Source organism: Hoplias malabaricus, chromosome 10 (genome assembly GCF_029633855.1).
Source record: "Hoplias malabaricus isolate fHopMal1 chromosome 10, fHopMal1.hap1, whole genome shotgun sequence".
Classification (NCBI taxonomy): domain Eukaryota; kingdom Metazoa; phylum Chordata; class Actinopteri; order Characiformes; family Erythrinidae; genus Hoplias; species Hoplias malabaricus.
The window spans coordinates 21,294,161-21,314,359 of NC_089809.1; the positions used below are offsets into that span (position 1 = coordinate 21,294,161).

The window sequence follows — 20,199 nt, forward strand, 5'->3', positions numbered from 1 at the left end:
AGAGATCACTAAGAGTTTTAAACCTGGACAAGAAAACTTTTACAGTAATAGTATTGATCTCACAGGTTTGGGGGTCAGACACTGAACTACAGACTCTTTTACGATGGAAAGCACTTTGTGGGTGAAAAGCGCTTTGAGTCAGTGCATGACCTGGTCACAGATGGCCTCATCACTCTCTACATTGAGACCAAAGCGGCCGAATATATTGCCAAGATGACCACTAACCCGATCTACCAACACCTGGGCTACACGTCTTTACTGAGGGATAAGATCACTAATCGCCTCAGCCGGGCACGGTCCGAACCAAAGAGAGTCACTTTCCAGCAGGATGACAAGGTGAGTACTAACCAGTTGCTCGAACAGGTACTTTGAGATTCTAATGGACTCTGTAATGATTTAATTTAGTTCATGATACTTCTGGGTTTGCAGTAAAATTTGATGGTGTCAGTATACTTAGGGTGAATCCAATTTCTTAATTTTACCCCTACCCTTTGTTTTTGAATGTGGAACTGAGGTACAAGGTGTATGGGTTAAAATATTTCCCTAAGAAATGTTTTTCTTTGTTCCATTGATTTTAAAGGAGTTAAATTTAAGACACCATACACCTTCAAATGAGTTCAACAAATTTTCTATCAAATCGACTATAACCCACAACAAACAAAAGCTGAATTTGGTGGCTTTACTTGGTGGCTTTTTGTTTGAAACTTCCCATTCCGCCTTAAGCCACAGGCGCTAGAATGACATTGCTTCACCATTTAAAGTGGAACTGGAAATTTACTAGCTAACTATGTAACAAGCTTGTTATGAAGGGTTATAATATATTGAAATTACATTCATGCATAATACAATAATACAATGTTTATCATAGTTTTTTTAAGAGAAAATACTGCCTTTTGTGGCTTTCTTTGGTTCTTTGGTTGGTCCCAACAAGTAATGAGACACCCTACCACTAGGCAAAGGAGTGAAATTGAATTCACCCTTAAACCAAAGTTTAAGGTAGAAGTAGAACTTTTCAAGATTAAAGATGTTTTGTCTTACCCAAATAGTTATTTAGAATGTGGCATGGTGTGTTAAACACAGACGAGTGCAAGAACAGTAAACATTCCATATGGACCACCCACCCATGCATCGAAAGAGATCAGTCAGCTATCAATAACTGACAGAAGGACTGAAGACCTGAGGTGCTTTTTTAATTTAATGGCCTTGGGCCTTCTCCATGATGCAAGGAGGGCTGGGTGGACTATGCCATCTTTCTTCATGCACTCTTGGTGAATGGCAGAAATAATAGTTCACTTCCAATAATCTTTGAAGTATAGCTCACATAGATGACTGTATCTTAGCCATGGTACAGCCTACTAATGAGACTGGAGGTGGGAGGCCTGAAACTGTGAGTGTGATGAATGATGCTGCATGTGCTGATGTGGGTTGAATCTGGAAATGTTTTGTGACAATGAACTGACAAATCTTGGTTTAAGCTATTGCGACATTTGTTTTTCAAACAATGCAGTTGCATTAGATGGTGTAACTAACAGAACACATCTAATTTCACTCTACAATGTGTCACATTGTACCACAGGAATAGTACTCATTTTAAGATGGTTAAATGTTTTTGTTTAGTTTGATCTATCCATAGTTCCATCATGAATCCCAAGCTGAGACACAAAGGTTAACACTCTTGATATAACAACAGTACAATACTCTCTTTCAGAAACAGCCATTAAATGGCAAGTTCCTTTTGTGGCTCTCTAGGTAATAGTTATATCTGGCTTCTACAATGCCATGACTTGGTTTATGACTGAAGTACATTGAATCTGAAAGGTAATTTACAAGCAAAACACGCTGCTGATGTCAGCAGTACATATAATATCAGTAACATTTACACTAAAGAATGCCTTCAGCAGATGGTGCAGGACAGTGCTCATGGGAGAGTTATGGGTAAATCAGCAACCCCCATACCAACAAAAGCAACAGCAAAGCAAAAAGCTTTCATTTCCGTCAAAACTAAAATGTAATATAGTTTTATGAGAGCGAGGGACTACAGTTGCAGCAGAGTTGCAACATTTACTCTCACTGGACAGCAGTGCTGAAAAATTGAAAATACGTTCGTTTATTTCTTATTTTATTGCTTCCCTACACTCTCATGATTTCATTTTCAAGCTGATTTTTGAACATAACAAGCTTATATTTTTATACATTATCCATAACATTGTGCCTTGCTCTTTATCTTTATTTAGGCTAGATTTCATCAAATAAGACAAAAATAATTAACTGTAATTAAGTACATAGAGGGCGGCATGGTGGCGCAGCAGGTAGTGTCGCAGTCACACAGCTCCAGGGACTTGGAGGTTGTGGGATTGATTCCCGCTCTGGGTGTCTGTGAGGAGTTGGTGTGTACTCACCATGTCTGCATGGGTTTTTCTCTGGGTGCTCCGGTTACCTCCCACAGTCCAAAAACACACGTTGGTAGGTGGAATGGCGACTCAGAAGTGTCCGTACGTGTGAGTGAATGTGTGAGTGTGTTTGTGTTGCCCTGTGTAGGACTGGCGCCCCCTCCAGGGTATATTCCCGGCTTGCGCCCAATGATTCCAGGTAGGTTCTGGACCCACCGTGACCCTGAACCGGATAAGCGCTTAAAGATAATGAATGAATGAATGATTAATTTTAACTTAATTTTAATTTAACCAATACCAATTTCCCACTTTATATATATATATATATATATTACTAATGTTGACATATTAATTTTTATTTAATTTTAATAAATATATAATCATAATGCTCATTGGACACTTTTTTCATTCTTGTCAAAAAAATCTTTCAAGGATTGTGATGTATTAAGCTTTATTCGAGTCATCATGAAAAGACACGTTTTGACAAATATTTGTCCTTCAGCAGCATGAGATAAATGTTAAAAAGGAATGGATCTGAGAGTTTGGACAATTCCGTGACAGAGTGTGATGGAGTGTCCCAGGAGCAGGGTGTTCCTGTTCGCCTGAGTGGCTCTGATGGAAGATAATGGTGGCAAATGTGCCGTTGCCTCTCTCATCTCTCATATACTCTGTCCAATTCAGTCTCTCATCTCTCAGACACAGTGTCTGATTCTCTGACAGATGAGTCTGAGCCCACTTCACCATCAGCCTCACACAGTCTACGTTGTGCATTATAACCTCAACCTCATTCAAGAAAAATGATAAGCTAGAAAAATATTTTTTTTAATGAAATGCCAAAAGTAATGTTAACTGTATGATGCACTTGGTTTCATGTGGTCCTCTCTTGGTTATAGCAGTGTTGTGATACACTGTAAATGAGTTTTACTGAGGTAAACTTATCTGAAAGAATTTTCTGATGATGGTGAATTTAAAATGGCTAATGAAGTGTGAATAGTTTAGGGATTTGGTGGCTATGCACTCTGTCAGTTTTAACTAATTATTATCACTTTGTCCAGCTACTCACCACTAGGGGGCAAGAAGCGACCAAACCAACAGCATGTTTTTAAGGGATTGTGGGTTTAGCGCAGTGTGTTGCCACAAGACAATTGTTAGCCTTTAAAAAACAGAATGTTAATAGATATTTAAACCACATGTTATTTTATTGCAGATGGAAAGAGTTTAGTTTTTTAACTAAAATAAATAAATAAATAGTAGTAGTGGTGAAAGATTAAGTTCTGAACTGACTAAATAAATTTTCCTCTCAAGGGTTAAGACAACTGTATTCATAACCATAAGGTATTCATATCAGTTGTGAACTGCTTCAGAACACCATCCAAATGCTCCAAATAAAACAAACCCAACACCTACTGGACATGTTTATTAAAAAAACAAAACAAACAAAAAAAAAAAACAACAACAATGTGATACAAAATTAAACTTTTAAACTCACAGTTGAAAACCTTATATATATATTTATCATCACAAAAGTTAAACAGCACCTCCGTTTTATGCAATAGTGTTAGTAACTCATGGCATGCATGCAGTAATGTGATTCAGCTTTGTTGCAACCTCTAGGCTATGAGAAATGCAAATAATATTTCACTGCCTGTTGCTGCGGGCTGATCTGTAGGATTGATGTTCCCAGAACACTTTGATCTCAGTTTCTGAACATTTCCTTCAGCCTGATGCATAAAACATTACTCCTCTGTCCTACATCCTATGTATAAAGAGGCCCAAAACAGAAACTAACCACTAATTTAAGAACAGTGATTAGAATTTTAGGATAAATATGTCTGCCAATGTACAACAATGTTGTGTTATCTCCTTTATGTGTTAAACTACACTTTCTGGACAAAGGTGCTGAGATGTTTCATTCATTCCCATTGATACGGGTGTAGAGAGCTCGCTGAATTTACACATGATACTGTACCTGGACGCCACTATTGCAACAAGTCAGTCATGAAATATCTTCCTACCTAGACATTCCATGATCAACTGTGTATGGTATAATTGAAAAGTAGAAGAGCTTAGGAACCACAGAAACTCAGCCACACAGTTACAGAGTGGGGTTGGCGCATGCTGAGGGTTACTAATGCTCTGCTGACTCAAAAACGAGCCTCACGAGCTTCATAGCAAGGGTTTCTAGGCCGAGCTGCTACATGCAAGCCTTACATCAACAAGTACAATGCCAAGCGTTGATTGGAGTGGTGTAAAGCATGCCATCACTGGAATATGGAGCATTGGAAACATTCTTTGGTGAAAGTCAGGAAAATATGATGTGCCTGTCTGCATTGTGCCAACTTTAAAGTTTGGTGGAGGAGGGATAATGTTATGGGGACGTTTTTCATGGATTGACTTAGACCCCTTACTTACATTCATTCATTCATTCATTCATTCATTGTCTGTAACTGCTTATCCAATTCCCCTTACTTACAGTGAAGGGAAATCTTAATGCTTAAGCATTAATACTTAATACTTAAGAATTAAAATTGCTTCCAATTTTGTAGGGACACTTTAGGGAAGGCACTTTTCTGTTCTAGCATGAATGTGCCCCAGTGCACAAAGCAAGGTCCATAAAGGCAGGGTTAGTTGAGTTTGGCATTGAAGAACATGAATGAACATGAATGATCTCAACCCAGTTAGACACCTTTGGGATGATCTAAAATGGTGATTATGAGCTAGAACCTCTCTAGAACCTCAGTGTCTGACCTCACAAATGCTCAGGAATAATGGGCTCTAATTCTAAAACCTTATTGAAAGACTTTTTAAAGAGTGAAGCTGTTATAACAGTAACGTTGGACAAGCTCCATATGCCTGTGGATTTAGAGGTTGTGATGTAATGTGAGGTTATAAAATCTCCTGTAGGTGGTATAATTTTATATAGTGTAAGTAATGGAAATGTGCTTGAAAATTCAGCTTTCAAATGTACAGAGAGAAAGCTACATGGTGCAGAATATATGATCACCCTCTTTTTAGCCTGTTCAGGCTCCAAACAGAATTAACAAAGTTGAGCAGCCATGTATCTCAGCTGTAGTGTCTCTTTACAGAGTAGCACTAATAACATTTTTTATCTGGAGTTGGGTTTGTGTGTTTCATCTTCCCAGAATGTGGGCATTCCCTCCAGTAACATAACTGCTGGTACATAAATCACATGTGTGTCATCTGTCACGTTGCATTATGAAAATAAAAGTACAAACAAACATAGACTACGTGCTTTTACACATGACAATACAATGCTAAGCAATGGTTGTGAATTGTTATGAATATGTGGTGGAAAATCAGCATAGTTGCACTCTGTCAAATCAGTTGCCTGTTGCACAGACACATTTTTCAGTTTTGAGTCCCAGAGGCACTTTACAGATGGAGCCTGTGTTTGAATATTGAATATTGGTAATGACCACAGAAAAGTTTTGATGAGATATCATAAGGAAAACAACAAGGAATCTTATCTAATTACACTTGTGTGAAATTGTGTTTGTTAGCTGTATGTATATACTGTCAGAACAAAGGGGATTTAGCACAATATTGGAGAATGATGGCTAGAACTGATGGCTAGGGCCATCCCACCTACCCAGAGAGTAAAGAGAGTTCTGATGGATTCTCATACTTCAACAGCTGAGGGATCACCCCCAATAGAACAGCCTAGAATGCTGTTCCACTCAGGAGTTTGACTGAAATATATAATAACATTTTAATAATTCTCTGTCATTCATTGGTAGATTTCAGTGGTTTCACTGTGGCCTCAGATTTCATACTTTAGCACTGGTTTATTTTATTATATTACTCATTATACATTTCATCTGATATTCATAGACACTTTCTACCTGTCCACACTTTGTCCCGCAACATGACATATTTTAATTTAGCCCTGGTGCAGTCCTTTTTGTATTACAAACCCAATTTCAGGAAACATTTGGTAACTTCAATAAAAAATTAAAACGATATTTTAGCGCTTGAACTTTTATTTGTCTGATGAATGTACCAAAAAAAAAAAAAAAACAATTTCAATGTTTTTACTGTCACGCTTTTCGCCTGTTTCTACTCTGTTTTTGTGTTTTCTTGTCATGTGCTCTTTAGCACATGGCTCTGTTTTGTTTTGGTTCCTGTGTCCTTCCTTATCTCTACCCTAGCCCCACCTTGTAACCTGTGTCTCCTTTGTTGCCCTTGTTCTCTTGCCCAGGTGTTGCTAGTCTGTGCTACTTTTATATATAGTCCCTTGTTTTCCGTGCTTCCTTGTCTGGTCTCGTGTGTAGATATGTTTCTCTGTTTGAGTGTCTTTATGTATGCACCGGTTCACGGCTGTTCCCTTTTTGTTCCTGTTCAGGTTTTGCTCTAGTTCATATTTCCACCGTTCCTGCTTGTGTTTGTTTTCAGATTGTGTTTAGTGTTTGCTTTTGTTTGTGTAAATAAATAAAGTATGTCCTCATCCCCTTGACATTCACTGAAAAGCTTCACTTTATTTTTCAAAATACAAAAAGAAATCCGATGCCTGCAGCACATCCAAAACTGTTCGGACAGAGGCAGAAATCAGACTGAAAAAAACATACAAATAACAGTTCTGAAATGTTCAGGAATTATCAGTTTAACTGGTAGCAGGTGAGGTCATTGAGTGTATTGTATTGTATCATTGAGGATATTGAGTGTAAAAAGAAGCATCCAGCCAGTAAGGACAATACACCATTTTGTATTTTCAGTTAAAAACAGTATTTCTCAATGCAGTATAATTACACAGTATGTAGGTCTTCCACCATCTTACAGATCATAGTATCATGAAAAGATTCAGGGGAATTGCTGTGCTTATAGGCCAAGTGGAGAAGCCACTGCTGAATGTGCATGACCATCAAGACCATCAAAAAGCATTGTTTGAGAAATTGTCATGCTACCCTGATGGATATAACCACATGGTCTTGGAAGTACTTTGGAAAATCATTGTCACTTAACACAGTCTGCTGCTGCCTCAAGAAATGAAATCTGAAACTGTATTATGTGAAGAGGAAGCCATATTCTAACTTTCAAGAATGCTGGCAAGTCATCTGTGATGAAATGAAAGACAGCTAAAGTGTGTTCTGTGGTTTTGCTTTCTTTTCGAGGAAAACGGACATCAGCCAATCCAGACTTGTACTAGTGAAAAAGTTGTATATCTGTTAAAGTGCCATTAATGAGGTGGCTTACATTGGTATTTGTCATTAAGATGACATATTTTCTCAGGATCTCCATGTATATTGCCAAAGAACAGCAGTGTAGCTTCGTAACAGAGTGCATATGCTTGACTGCACTGCCTGCAGTCCAGATCTGTTTACTAGTGAAAACTCAGGCTACCAAGAAGCTCAAGTCTTGTTTACAGGAAGAATATGTAACAATTCTGTAACAATTAGAAAGTTCAACTAGAAAATTATTACAAAAGAAAGAGTGATGTGACCCAGTGGGAAAATTGCCCATGTCCCAGCTTTCTTTTTGTGTGTTACAGATATCAATTGTTACATTTGTTTATTTTTAACAAAAAGTATTAATTTGTCATTGAAAACACTGAACACCTTTTCTTTGTCCTGTTGTCTGTTATATAACTCAAGTGAATAGACAAATTATAGAATTAAATTTTTTTCCAACTTTTCTGGAAATGTTTTTAGTTGTGTTTTTTAAACTAATCTCCATAAATTAATTCACAAGAAAATGAAAACCATCCATTTAGAATTCGGTAGATAAGACTTCTAACTCTTATACAGGGTCATCTTTGTGTCTTTGTCCTTTAATAAGAAAGGTAACTCAGTGACTAATTCTTATTTCCAGCCCATCTCACAAAGGTCTTTTCTGTGTACAGTGAACAATTTATTAATAGTAGATCCTTACAGAATTCCTAAAAAGAGATTAAATGCAGTTGTTGAATTCCAACCAATGTTTTTAGTGTATATAAATGCATACAGCAGTTTTAAGTGACACTGTACTGTACCCTGTTTTATGCTCTATGTGCACCAACAGAGAAAACACTTGTGCAGTTTTATTTTCTCCTATAGTGCCCTGGTTTTGTGCATGTTCAGCTGTCAAGACTGAGGAGAATAGAGTGCATGCTGAAAAGAGACCAGGCCGCTTTGTCTGTCTCTGTTGTGCTATTTCTTCTCTTGGCCTTCTTTATCAGACAAGAAGCCATCTGCCTAAGGACAAAAAGCACAAGTCTTGCTCTCTTCTCTCTCTCTCTCTCTCTCTCTCTCTCTCTCTCTCTCTCTCTCTCTCTCTCTCTCTCTCTCTCTCTGTCCACACACACACACACACACACACACAATGAAGCAGAAATTATTTTGTTAGAAAGAAAGACTTGTTTTTCACAAATATTGCTTTCTCTAATTCTAATTCAGTGTTTACATACTCACAAATATTTCAGAAACATGTTGAGCAAACAAAATATTTTGATCACTAATGATTTAGAAATTAATTTATGTATAGGTTGCAGTGCTGCATTTAAATTTATAAGGCTGGAATTCTTCACAAGGAGGCAGTTTTAGCACTCAAATATTTATGCATCATTGTAAGAGAGGAAACACACCAGAATATTTGTATTAAGGTTTCCATGCTTGATTATTATTTCTGTACTATTTTGGAGTGTATAAATGTGTCAATGTGCATCAGATGTTGACTGATATGAGAAGCATTCATTCAGTCAGAGGAATGTTTGGCAATCTCAGAATTCCATGCATTTTAATGTTTGTATATAATATTTGTCTGCATCACATATTCATGTCTCTACTCATGCATGCAAAATGCATGTGTTTTTAATTGGTTCTCCTTTATAATGCTAATTCAGTGTTTGTGTACCACCCTCTGCTCATACATTTCATACAGTGTTGTACCATTCCTCTGACTGTTCTGCTGATGTCAGTGGACTGTAATCCTACTCTGCTGATCTCCACTGGGTTCACTGAAAGTGGCTTCACCTGTTCTGCCCCCCAGGCTATAGCCTGGTCTTGGAGTACTGACGGGGACAGCAGCAAAACCTACTGCTTTAGCTTTGTGCTCTTAACCCATCAGTTCTGAGGGGAAAAGCAGCTATTTCTGCTTTTTCCTGCTTTTCCATCCTTCCCCTCTATTAACATGATTTTATCTATGCTCTTGTCGCTTTTAATTTGGTATGTAAAGAGCATTAACTGCCAAAGCTGAAAATCTCTAGATATGTATTTTGTTTGTATGACATACTTTTATTTTAAACCAGAAAGCAAGTGCATATAAATATAGTTGAGATTTCAGTCACATTTTGTGTTTATTCTATTAAAATGATTAACAAATAGGCTCTTAAAACAAGAGCTCTGTCCCTATGGTGTATGAAAGTTTGCTCGGAAAGTAATACAGTGTGTACAGTTATTAAGGTAGCACAGTGCCTCTTTTCACTTGAGGACAGCATTCACCGTAGCACAAAGAAACTTTAATCACCGTTGATTTTGACTGTACCATTGATGAGTCATTAAGTGAAATAGGGTTAAAATTAAGGGCTCCAGTTGGCACTATTATGAATGGTTTGATCTTATTTTATCATGTGGGGCCATTTCATAGAGATTCTGGAGTGCTATTTAAAGCTTCCCCTCAAAATTAGAAATGCACGCGATTGTAATTGATTTTGGGTCCGAGATAACTCACTCAGCCTTAAATCTGATTTTCTGCTAAACTGTATCTGATCATTACCACATAAACAGTGTCGCAGACCATGAAGACCTACAGTGTCATTTATAATTGTGCAGGATGTTTAGACAGAGGTTTAGACATTGCTGCTGGCCTTGGCAGCTGCCCCCACAGTGTGTGGGCCATGACTCACAAATCAAGCCCCCCTCTAAGATGGACTTGGGTTTAAACCATCAAGGGATTACACTGTGAGGTGAGATTATGGCCATAATCTGATGACTCGTTTGGATTGAGGATGTGGGTAAAGGATGATGAGCAAGTGTGGGGTGCTCCAAATTAAAAGCAGTAATGCCTGTAATGATTTGATAAACATGTAATTATTATACAGAATAATCAAACAGTAATTTAGCTACAGTGCTGTTACAGTGGAAGTGCTGTTACAAACACTCATACTTCTTGTCCTGCACAGAATGTCTGGACTCTTTTGATCCCGCCTTTGAGAGCTACTTGGCCATACCAAACTGCTCTGACAAGCCCTCCTCTTCACGTTCTCTCATATCTGATATTAGTTTTCTGTAGAGTATTTTAAAAAACACTGTACTGGCCTTGGATGTTTTATCAATAATAATCATTAATGAATATTGCCTTTATTCACCTATAAACGTTAAGTTTTAGTTTTAGTTTAGTTTATTTTATATATATGGACATTGTTTTCTTACAAAACTACATTTGTAATGATTATAATACTATGGTCCATTGTTCCTGATTTTATAACATGTTGCTTTTACTGAGTTCTATCAGGAAGTGCTACAAAACTAGAGTAGTGTGACTGCACGAGGCTCCCACAGACGTCATACATAAAGCCATTTTGCCATGGGAAGTCCAGTCTATAATTTGTTTTTATTTATTTATTTATTTATTTTATTTATATATTTTTTAACATTTTATCTGATATTGATTTATGAATAAAATGAATACATTGACAACTTATAAATCAGTGTTCCATGTTTATAGACAGACCACGGTCCCACACAATTCTCTTGTCCCCTCCCTCTGCCCCTGACAGTTTTTTGCAGTGTTAAATAAGTCCCATTGTGTGAGGCACACTCCAGCCCTCAGGCAGCCCCTTCCCATCAGCTTTCCCTCCCCTCCCCACACAGAGTGGGGCAGCTCCCCCTGCTTAGTCTTGCCCCTTGCAGTTGGTTCTGTGGAGAAGCAGCATAGCCACAGAGGCCATCTCTGCTGAACAGCTACTGCCACATCCATCTCATTTTTCACTTTCTGCATCTCCTCCTCCCATCTCCCCAAGGAGATGCAAACTTTTCAGGACCCTGGGGGTCTTCCGGGGCCCACAGGGAGTGAGCTGGCCCCTCTCAGAGCCAAGCGACAGGATCGTAAGCGACAGGAACTGCTGGCCCTGGCTCTAGGAGTGAGGCTGGGGGCTAAGGGCACTTTGCTTTGGAAGCCACTAAAACTTTTGACTTGTCCACAGATATCCACATCTCCAGTAGGCAGACGGAGTGCACTGAAGGATGGGCCTGAAAAACTCTGCAACTACGACAAAGTCCATAACTTTAAGGTGAGTCATGAGCAAGCTACAAAGGAAAACAAATTTATATTCATAACAATAAGACATGTACAAAAAATTAGATTGACATGCAGAAGATGTATAATGATTAATAACATATGTTTTTATATGGCAATCAGTGCTTTAAGAATGAAACAGAATAATTAAGAGCACTGTGATTGGGTTTGGCAGTTCAATTTTAGAACTTATTTTGAGCATTTGGCCTGTGTATATGGGACTGTCAATTTTTCCCATTGGTGTAACAACCCATTGCTATTTACAGAGAGAGAGAAGCAGCCTCAAACTGTGATGCTCCCACCTACTTTACTGCGATTGTGCTTTTCTAGAGATCATATGCACAACCCTTCTTTCCTCAAATATTACCAGAGTCCTATTTCTATTGACTAGAATACATTGTAAATAAGAGATTTGGCTAAATGCTCAATTTTAAATGAGCATGTCTGTGCATTTTTGGTAGCTTCCTTGTCATTACTCTGAGAGACGTTGTGCATGGCGCACCTAGTTGTGGTTTCATGAACATTCCAATTTCATATTTTTTAACCAGTTGTACTGACAGTGATTTAGAATCATTTAATTTTCCTTTGAAGAATTGCTTTCTAAATGTGTTCCTTAGAACTTTAAGATGTTTCTTAAATTTTCTCAGTCAGTGGTATTGCCTATGATAATGTTATCTTGAGCAGTTTGCACAAAAAGAGATAGATTATTATTTTTGTAGCATTCATGTCTAGAGCTTGTTTCATTTAACCATGATATATAGTGTTTCTGAATATATTTTTCATTATTAATCTTGCCTTTGAATATGTCTATATATACAATTACATTCATTTTTGTTCATATTTGTAAGAACACACTCAAAATTCATTATACGTGTACATGTAATAGGGATATTTGAAATTTAATGTAAAATAAAACTAGTGAATAATTGTCTCTGTACATAGTACTGTATATTGTGCTTCATGTTTTGCTGCAGAAGCTCTGCAAATCCATTGCACATTATACCATATTTTATATTTGTGTGTCTAGCAGTAAACTATAATGGCGTATTAGATGTTTTAATTGACAAAGCTTTTAATCAATTGACAGCACTATTGGTGAGTAAGGATTGATCCCTGAGCTTAATAGCTCCCACACTAACAGTGCATTTTTGGTGAAACTTTATAGCAGTATGGATTTATGGATCCACTAAGTTTTGTACTGTTGAAATCTCCAGCTCATAAAGGGAAAAGACACTGTTTACTGAATCCTGACTGTCATTTGCGGTCATTTTGTATTGTGATAATTAAAGTAGCCAGACATGCCACTTGTAAGCCTCCTCTTTTCACATTTGCTGTTCTCCAGACGTAGATTATCACACGCCCTAAACCAGACACTCCCTCATACAGTTCTCACACTGTTGTTCATTTCACAATAATGAAGTAGAATGTCATTACAGTCATCATCACAGGATCTACTTTCATAAACACTATTGTACGATTCTGTTCTCTTTTCCTGGTCTGTGTTGCATCTGGGCTTGGCCTGTTTGAGAACATTTTTTACATGTGACTTTTCTCTGTATTGGCAACAGATGCTAGATGATTTGTTTTAGATTATAGAATTCAAGTGGCCTGTTAAAAAAATAGGTCCTGTGTCACAGCAGGGGTTTCACCCAGGCTTCCCCTCTGTTATCCCCCCCTGCTGGGAGCACTGCTGTAATCTTTGTTTACAGACTAAATTGCCTAGTGGCCTAGTGTCCACTGAGATTCTATATGTTTGCTACTGATTACAGTTTGGCCTCAGATTCAGCCTGCATTTGTCATTGAAATGTAAACAGATGGAACACGGAAAAGTTCCAGTTACATGTTTCAGTTTTGTTCATGCTCATTTGTTGATACATTTTTCTAAAATATTCACATGGCTCTAGCAGATGAAAGGAAGTAGATATCTTTGATTGTTTTTATTTATTTATTTGTGGATTGGTGTGTTTTTGTTTTTTAATTGTTCCATGCTTTCTCTGAGATCAGTTTGCATTTAGTCTAAGTGTTTTTCAAAGCAACTTACACCAATAGTATGTAATCATCTTTGAAATGTTAGTTTTAGTTTCACAAATAAGTATGAAATAATTCTATTTGTCAATTATGAGTGAAATATTGAATAGTCCCAAAAGTGAGTAAAAAAGCATTTTGTATTGTTTATACTATTTAGATCAACACTGTTTAGGTTTGTTATTATAAGGAATATAGCAAATGTATCCATACAAAGAGTGATTCTAGCATGTTAGCCTGTTGTCTTTTGAAATGATATTTAAATATCATTATTTTCTATATAATCTCTGGGACATTTTAATGTTTTTAAGGTTCATTAAGGTTCAAGGACATTTTAAGGTTCTGTAAATATCTCTAAAGAATTTGTGCAGAGCATTTGTCAGTGAGATTTGTGCTTGTGAGGAGGATTAAGTCCGTGAACAGGTTTTCTGACTCATGGTCTGTGCTGTCTGGTTTATAGATACACACATTCAGAGGACCACACTGGTGTGAATACTGTGCCAACTTCATGTGGGGTCTCATTGCCCAGGGGGTACGTTGCTCAGGTAACCCACTGCCTTACAAATACACACTTAAATATAAAGCTTTCTAAAATGTTAATGGCCACACTGCTCCAGGGTCTCTGGGTCCTGGGTTCAAACCTGGCCTCTGGTCGCTGTGAGGAATTTGGTGTGTTCTCCCCATGTCTGCATGGATTATTTCTGGATGCTCCATTTTAATCCCAAAGTCCGAAAACACAGTTCATACTGAACTACGAGATAAAGTCCTTAAATCTCAATCATCCCATCAGTGTGATATGGTATGTTGCTATGGTAACTGGGGCAGTTTGGCTGTAGACCTGCCCTCATTCACTTAATCCCAGGCAGAGGCAGTTAGGCTTGTACCAATCAATTGAAAACTGCAACTAACCTATTAACAATGTGCATATATAACATTCCTAACAGACACCTAGTCCAGACCAGTTCATCATCCAGTTCCCTGTGAAACTATTTATAGTGGCATGCACCCTGAGCACAGAAGAAAAGAAAAAAGACACACCCATGCATCATCACACAAGGCACAAACTGTATCAAAGCAAAGAAAACCTGGCTCTCCACCAAATCTATTTTTCACACACTCATGGAAACACACCCACAAACACACACATGCGCAAACAAATGTAAGTATGTAAACAGTGATGAAAAACTATTTTGAACAAGTGCATGTTTTTTTCCATTTATTTTACCACAATTTAATTTAAATTTGCTGAAAATACAGATTATCTCTTTTTATTTGACTTTTGTCAGTAAACTTAGTCTCTATAAACTGGGAAAATCCTTTCCAGTCACAAGGTTTTATTTTGGGGTGTTCACACATGAATGGTTTTCACTGGCTTTAGACATAACTTGAGTCTTTATCCTCACACAAGAGCTACACTTGTTGGTGAATGGGCCCCAGGCGAGACGTGTATCATCAGACACACTGAGATGCAGAGCTGCTGTGAACCGGCCCCAAAACAGCACAGGGACACAGAACACTTTTCTTCTCTTCTTCTTCTTTGCTTTTCTCAGTGCCTTAAAGCCAAGCTGAGTGAGGGAGGAGATCAGGCAGGCCTGAGAGGCAGTAAAAGAAATAGAGTGATGAGTGGGCTGATGGAACTGGAGAGGAGAGACAGCATGTGCTTGTGAAGGGCGGCAGACAGATAGATAAACAAATACATATATAGAGAGCAGGGCTGCAGTTGGAGCCTTGGAGCTGCCCACCCTACATTGAAGTTTTCATGGACTCTTAACTCTTATTACCAGTAGACTGACCAGAGGAGGATAGGTTCCCCCTTGTGAGCCTTGGTTCCTCCCAAGGTTTCTTCCTCAACTCGGAGGGAGTTTTTTCCTTGCCACTGTCCCCCTAGGTTTGCTCACCTGGGGATTTTTACATTCTTTACATTTTTACATTTCATGTTAAAACTTTATATTTACTGGAATTATTTGAAGCTGCTTTGTGACAACATCAGTTGTAAAAAGTACTATATAAATAAAATTGATTAGCTGATGAAGTCTACTGGTCAGTGAAGATTATGGAAAAAAACTTAAATATAACTAAGGTAAGATGAAGTAAAACATAATGGTTTATTAGTGTAATAACTATTTGTGTAATTACTCTAATAAATAATAATAGATATGTGGGTAAAGTTTTCAATAGATAAAACAGGTCATAATTGCACACAAAACAGAAGTTATTATTTATATACGTACAGTTTATTACATCTTTATTTAGTTCTTAATTTTTTTATTCATATTTTTACTGTTATATACACTGACCAACTATAACATTATGACCATCTCCTTGTTTCTACACTCCCCGACAATTTTCTGAGTTCCACTGAACATACAGGAGCACTTAGTAGTTTTATAACTACAAAGTATAGTCTATGTGTTGCTCCGCATACTTTATTCCTCCATTTCACCATGTTCTTCATAGGTCAGGACCCCCAGAGAAACACCAGAGAGCAGGTATGATTTGGGTGGTAAATCGTTCTCAGTGCTGCAGTGACACTGACTTAGTGGTGATGTGTTAATGTGTGCTGGACTGAGAATAGTCCACCAACCAAAAATATCCAGCCTAGAGCGTCCTCTGTCCACTGATAAAAGACTAGAGAATGACCAACACAAACTGTGCAGCAACAGATGAGCTACTGTCTCTGACTTTATATCTACAACGTGGACCAACAAGGTAGATGTGTCTAACAAAGCAGAGAGTGAGTGGACACAGTGTTTAACTCTGCTGTGTCTGATCCACTGGAACCAGCACAACACACACTAACACACCACCAACATGTCACTGTCACCGCAGCGCTGACAATGATCCACTACCCAAATCATACCTGCCCTGTGAGGGTTCTGAGTTCTTAACTTCTGACCATTGAAGAACAGGGTGAAAGGGGAGAAAAATTATACAGAGCCACAAATGGAGTACAGTCTGTAATTTTAAAACAAAGTGCTTCAGTATGGTCAGTGGAGCTCAGAGAATGGACAGTGGGTCTAGAAACTAGGAGGAGCTACTACGTAAAAATTTTCTTTATATTATACCTTTATTTACTGATGATTATAGGGTTAATCATTAGAGAGGAGAAGACAAAAAACCAAGACAGAGAGACTGGTTTCAAAATTTTATTATTGCAGAGTATCAATGTCAGGAAGCTATTTTACACAGGCAACACACCCACAAAGAAATATACAAGAACACATGGACCACGCTCACTCTCTCTCACATACCAATACACACATGCATGCATACATGCATGTACACACACACACACACAAATGTATTTGCACAAGCTTCCTGGCCATCACACACATTATACTCTGTCCCATGCCATCATGGTGATAAACATACTCTGTTGTCCATTCCCACATTCTACCTCTCAGCTCGGCTTATGTAGTCATTCTGTCTCACCTGTTTGCAATCCCACAATGCGCCCACCAACAGCCAAAAACACACAAACACATTATACACACACCCCTACTGTGATTCCCAGGAGGTCCTGCTGGTCTGGAGACGCTAGGGTGATGACCTCATGACCTTTTGACCTGTGTCCATTTTCAGACTGTGGACTGAATGTGCATAAGCAATGCTCCAAGCTGGTGCCCAGCGACTGTCAGCCAGACCTGCGGCGCATCAAGAAGGTCTTCAGCTGTGACCTCACCACGCTGGTTAAAGCTCACAATACACCACGGCCCATGGTCCTGGACATGTGCATTAGAGAGATAGAGCACAGAGGTAATGAGTTTTCCTCCACAACCCTCAGGCCTCTTCCCATCTTTGGCAAGTTTCCACTATGTGATACCTACTCTACTTGACTTTGCCTCAAAACTGGGTTAGATCAGTAGTGTCATACTTAGTGTCTGTTTGGAAACGTTCAAAATTTCAGAATCACAATCACAATCACAATTCCATTATGATGCCGCTACTCTACAACTCTATGAACAGAGCTATAGATAATGGCAGAGAAAGCTGTTTAACATGCAGAAATTATAACTGAATAAAACCTATACTTCATGGAGCCTTCAGTCTATTCTTTGAAAGGTGTTATTAAAAGAAAATAAGAGGAATTGAACACTAATGTACAAGAACCTATGCTTTTTACAGTGAAATTAATACTATATTTGACTTTTAACACAGTTAACTAATAGAAGCAATTTTTTTATATCAATTATTTAAGTAATATTATCCAAAACCAAAATAGGCAGCTTATAAAGAGATACAGTTGTCTTAATGACTTACTATCTAGCAGCATTTAGCTTTGTTTTTCAGGTATCTCAGTACATCATGATTTTGATTATTATATTTTTTAAATCCTATCAGCACATCATTACAGTTTCTTATTAAATATTAAACCAATATTGTGCTTGGTCTGATACTGAATATAAACAAATCCTGTTGTTTGAAAAGCTCTTAGGGCCCTAGTTCCCACAGTAGCCAGTTAGAATGCAAATTGATTACTGGATTAAAAGTGTCATGTACCATGCAGAAATATCAGTGTTATGCATCCAAACTTGCACTTTGTTCTTTAAAAAATATTCAGATACACTGCGTTTTAAAAGAAATCATTAATTCTCCTTACCATCTTCTTATATCTCTTGCTAAATTAAACATTAACACAAAATAGTACAGCATTATGCAATATGGTGTAACCAGTTTCAGCCTGACATTTTTTTTTCTGCTGTATGTTTTTATTTCTAGCGGTTAAACCTTATTTCAATAAAAAAAATAAAGTTACATGGTTGTCTTTATTGAATGGAATTAACATATCACATGGTATGGATTGCTTTTGATGATTTTAGGGCTGAAATCAGAGGGACTCTACAGGGTGTCTGGCTTCACGGAGCACATAGAAGATGTGAGATTGTCCTTCGACAGAGGTAGGAATTTGAAAAAACCTTACACTTACATCAGTATCTGATGTAACTACAGTGAAACTGCTCTCAGTTTCCAGACACGGCTGGGTATATTCTGTACGAAATGAATTGCAGCCAGATTTCCTGTCATCACATTTTTAGCGAGAGCCACCAAATACAGTTTGCGTGTTCATTCTCAGTATGACAGATAATATTGTTATTCTCTTCCACAGATGGGGAAAAGGCAGATATAAGTGCCAGTGCCTTTCCTGACATCAACACCATTACAGGAGCCCTAAAGCTCTATCTGCGAGATCTACCCATTCCGGTCATCACCTACGCCGTCTACTCTAAATTCATACAGGCAGCCAGTAAGAACTATCAGACATCATTATAAAAAATCATCCATAAATCCATTGACTGTACAAGGATCATTAAGGCATGGGTCCTGAACCTGGAGATCATGACTGCTGTGGGCATCTCAACATGGTTCCAACAGGGTCTTGGGAGTAGTTCTATAAATAATATACTGAGTAGATATTTTGTAAGCCGCTAGATATGAGTGTGTGTGGGTGGGGGGGGGGGGTATTTGCAGACTCTGTCTTGAATGTGTGAATTGTATTTTGCTTTTTTGACAAAATTATGTTTTTTTAATAGAATTGTGTTTTTTGTTCTATACTGTAGTTCCAGCAAAATGAGTGTAATCTTGTCCATTGTCAGTGTAACCCAACAGTCAAAGTTGCAGTAGACAATAGTAGATTTCAATAGCTTCTAGCTATCTTATTAAGCGAGTTGAAGGGTTGCAAATTGATTTTCACACCAAAACGTTTTCAGAATGTAAAACTAAATGGAAATAATTCACTTAATCGAATTTACACTGTAAATGACTTACAGTGACTTACTAACGTAGTCAGTCAACCAAAATATGTTCTTTAGTTTTGCACTGGAGCAACAAGTCCGAAAAAAATTAAACAATCAGACATCAATACTTGAAGCTCAAATCCAAAACCACAGAGTCACAACTAAATGTGATTTACCTATTTGAATATTTAGAAACAAATTTTGTGTAGTTTTTAGCTAAAGGCTTCCAGAAGAATTAACTAAGCAGTGAAAATGAAATCCCTGTGTGTTAACATATGCTTATACCTTCTGTTTTTGTGCAGAAATAAATGACCCTGACGCCAGGCTAGAGGCTATCCATGATGGTCTTTTACAGCTTCCTCCTGCACATTATGAAACTCTTCGCTACCTGATGACCCATTTAAAGAGGTGAGACACATCTCAGTTTAGACTTCACTTTCTAAATGCAACAGTTCCTTTGTAGATTTTTCTGTTTAATTAAACATTTACTTTATGCATTTAACTGCGACCTTGAAATGGATAAGCGGAAAAGATGTTGATGATTTTATGCATTTAGCATTTTGGTGTACCCTGGTTTAGATGATTTTTCCATGAGTGCCATTTTTCTTTTTTTTGAGTCCAGTCCACTTTTTCATTGCGTTTCTTATATTTATGGTCTGATCATATGATTAAACAGAAATGACAGGTAGATACAGGCAGATCACTCTTAAATGTTTATTATATTTAAACACTGCTTGTTGTAAAAGTCTTCTACATTTTTCTCCTCTGCTTTGGCTGGTTGTGTACATTTTTTGTGCTTCCATAAATTTGGTCATCAGAAT

At 37.7% G+C, this 20,199-nt stretch overlaps 1 protein-coding gene across 1 annotated transcript in view; it reads left to right on the plus strand.

Annotated features, from left to right (window-relative positions):
• The window catches only part of chn2 (chimerin 2), a 41,678-nt gene that overhangs the window by 20,233 nt on the left and 1,246 nt on the right, over positions 1-20,199 (plus strand). Inside the window, exons 6-12 of the mRNA XM_066683820.1 lie at positions 66-336; positions 11,527-11,613; positions 14,104-14,188; positions 17,226-17,399; positions 18,464-18,541; positions 18,751-18,888; positions 19,681-19,786. Coding sequence (XP_066539917.1) covers positions 66-336; positions 11,527-11,613; positions 14,104-14,188; positions 17,226-17,399; positions 18,464-18,541; positions 18,751-18,888; positions 19,681-19,786 — 939 coding nt within the window. The remainder of the gene's footprint in view (positions 1-65; positions 337-11,526; positions 11,614-14,103; positions 14,189-17,225; positions 17,400-18,463; positions 18,542-18,750; positions 18,889-19,680; positions 19,787-20,199) is intronic.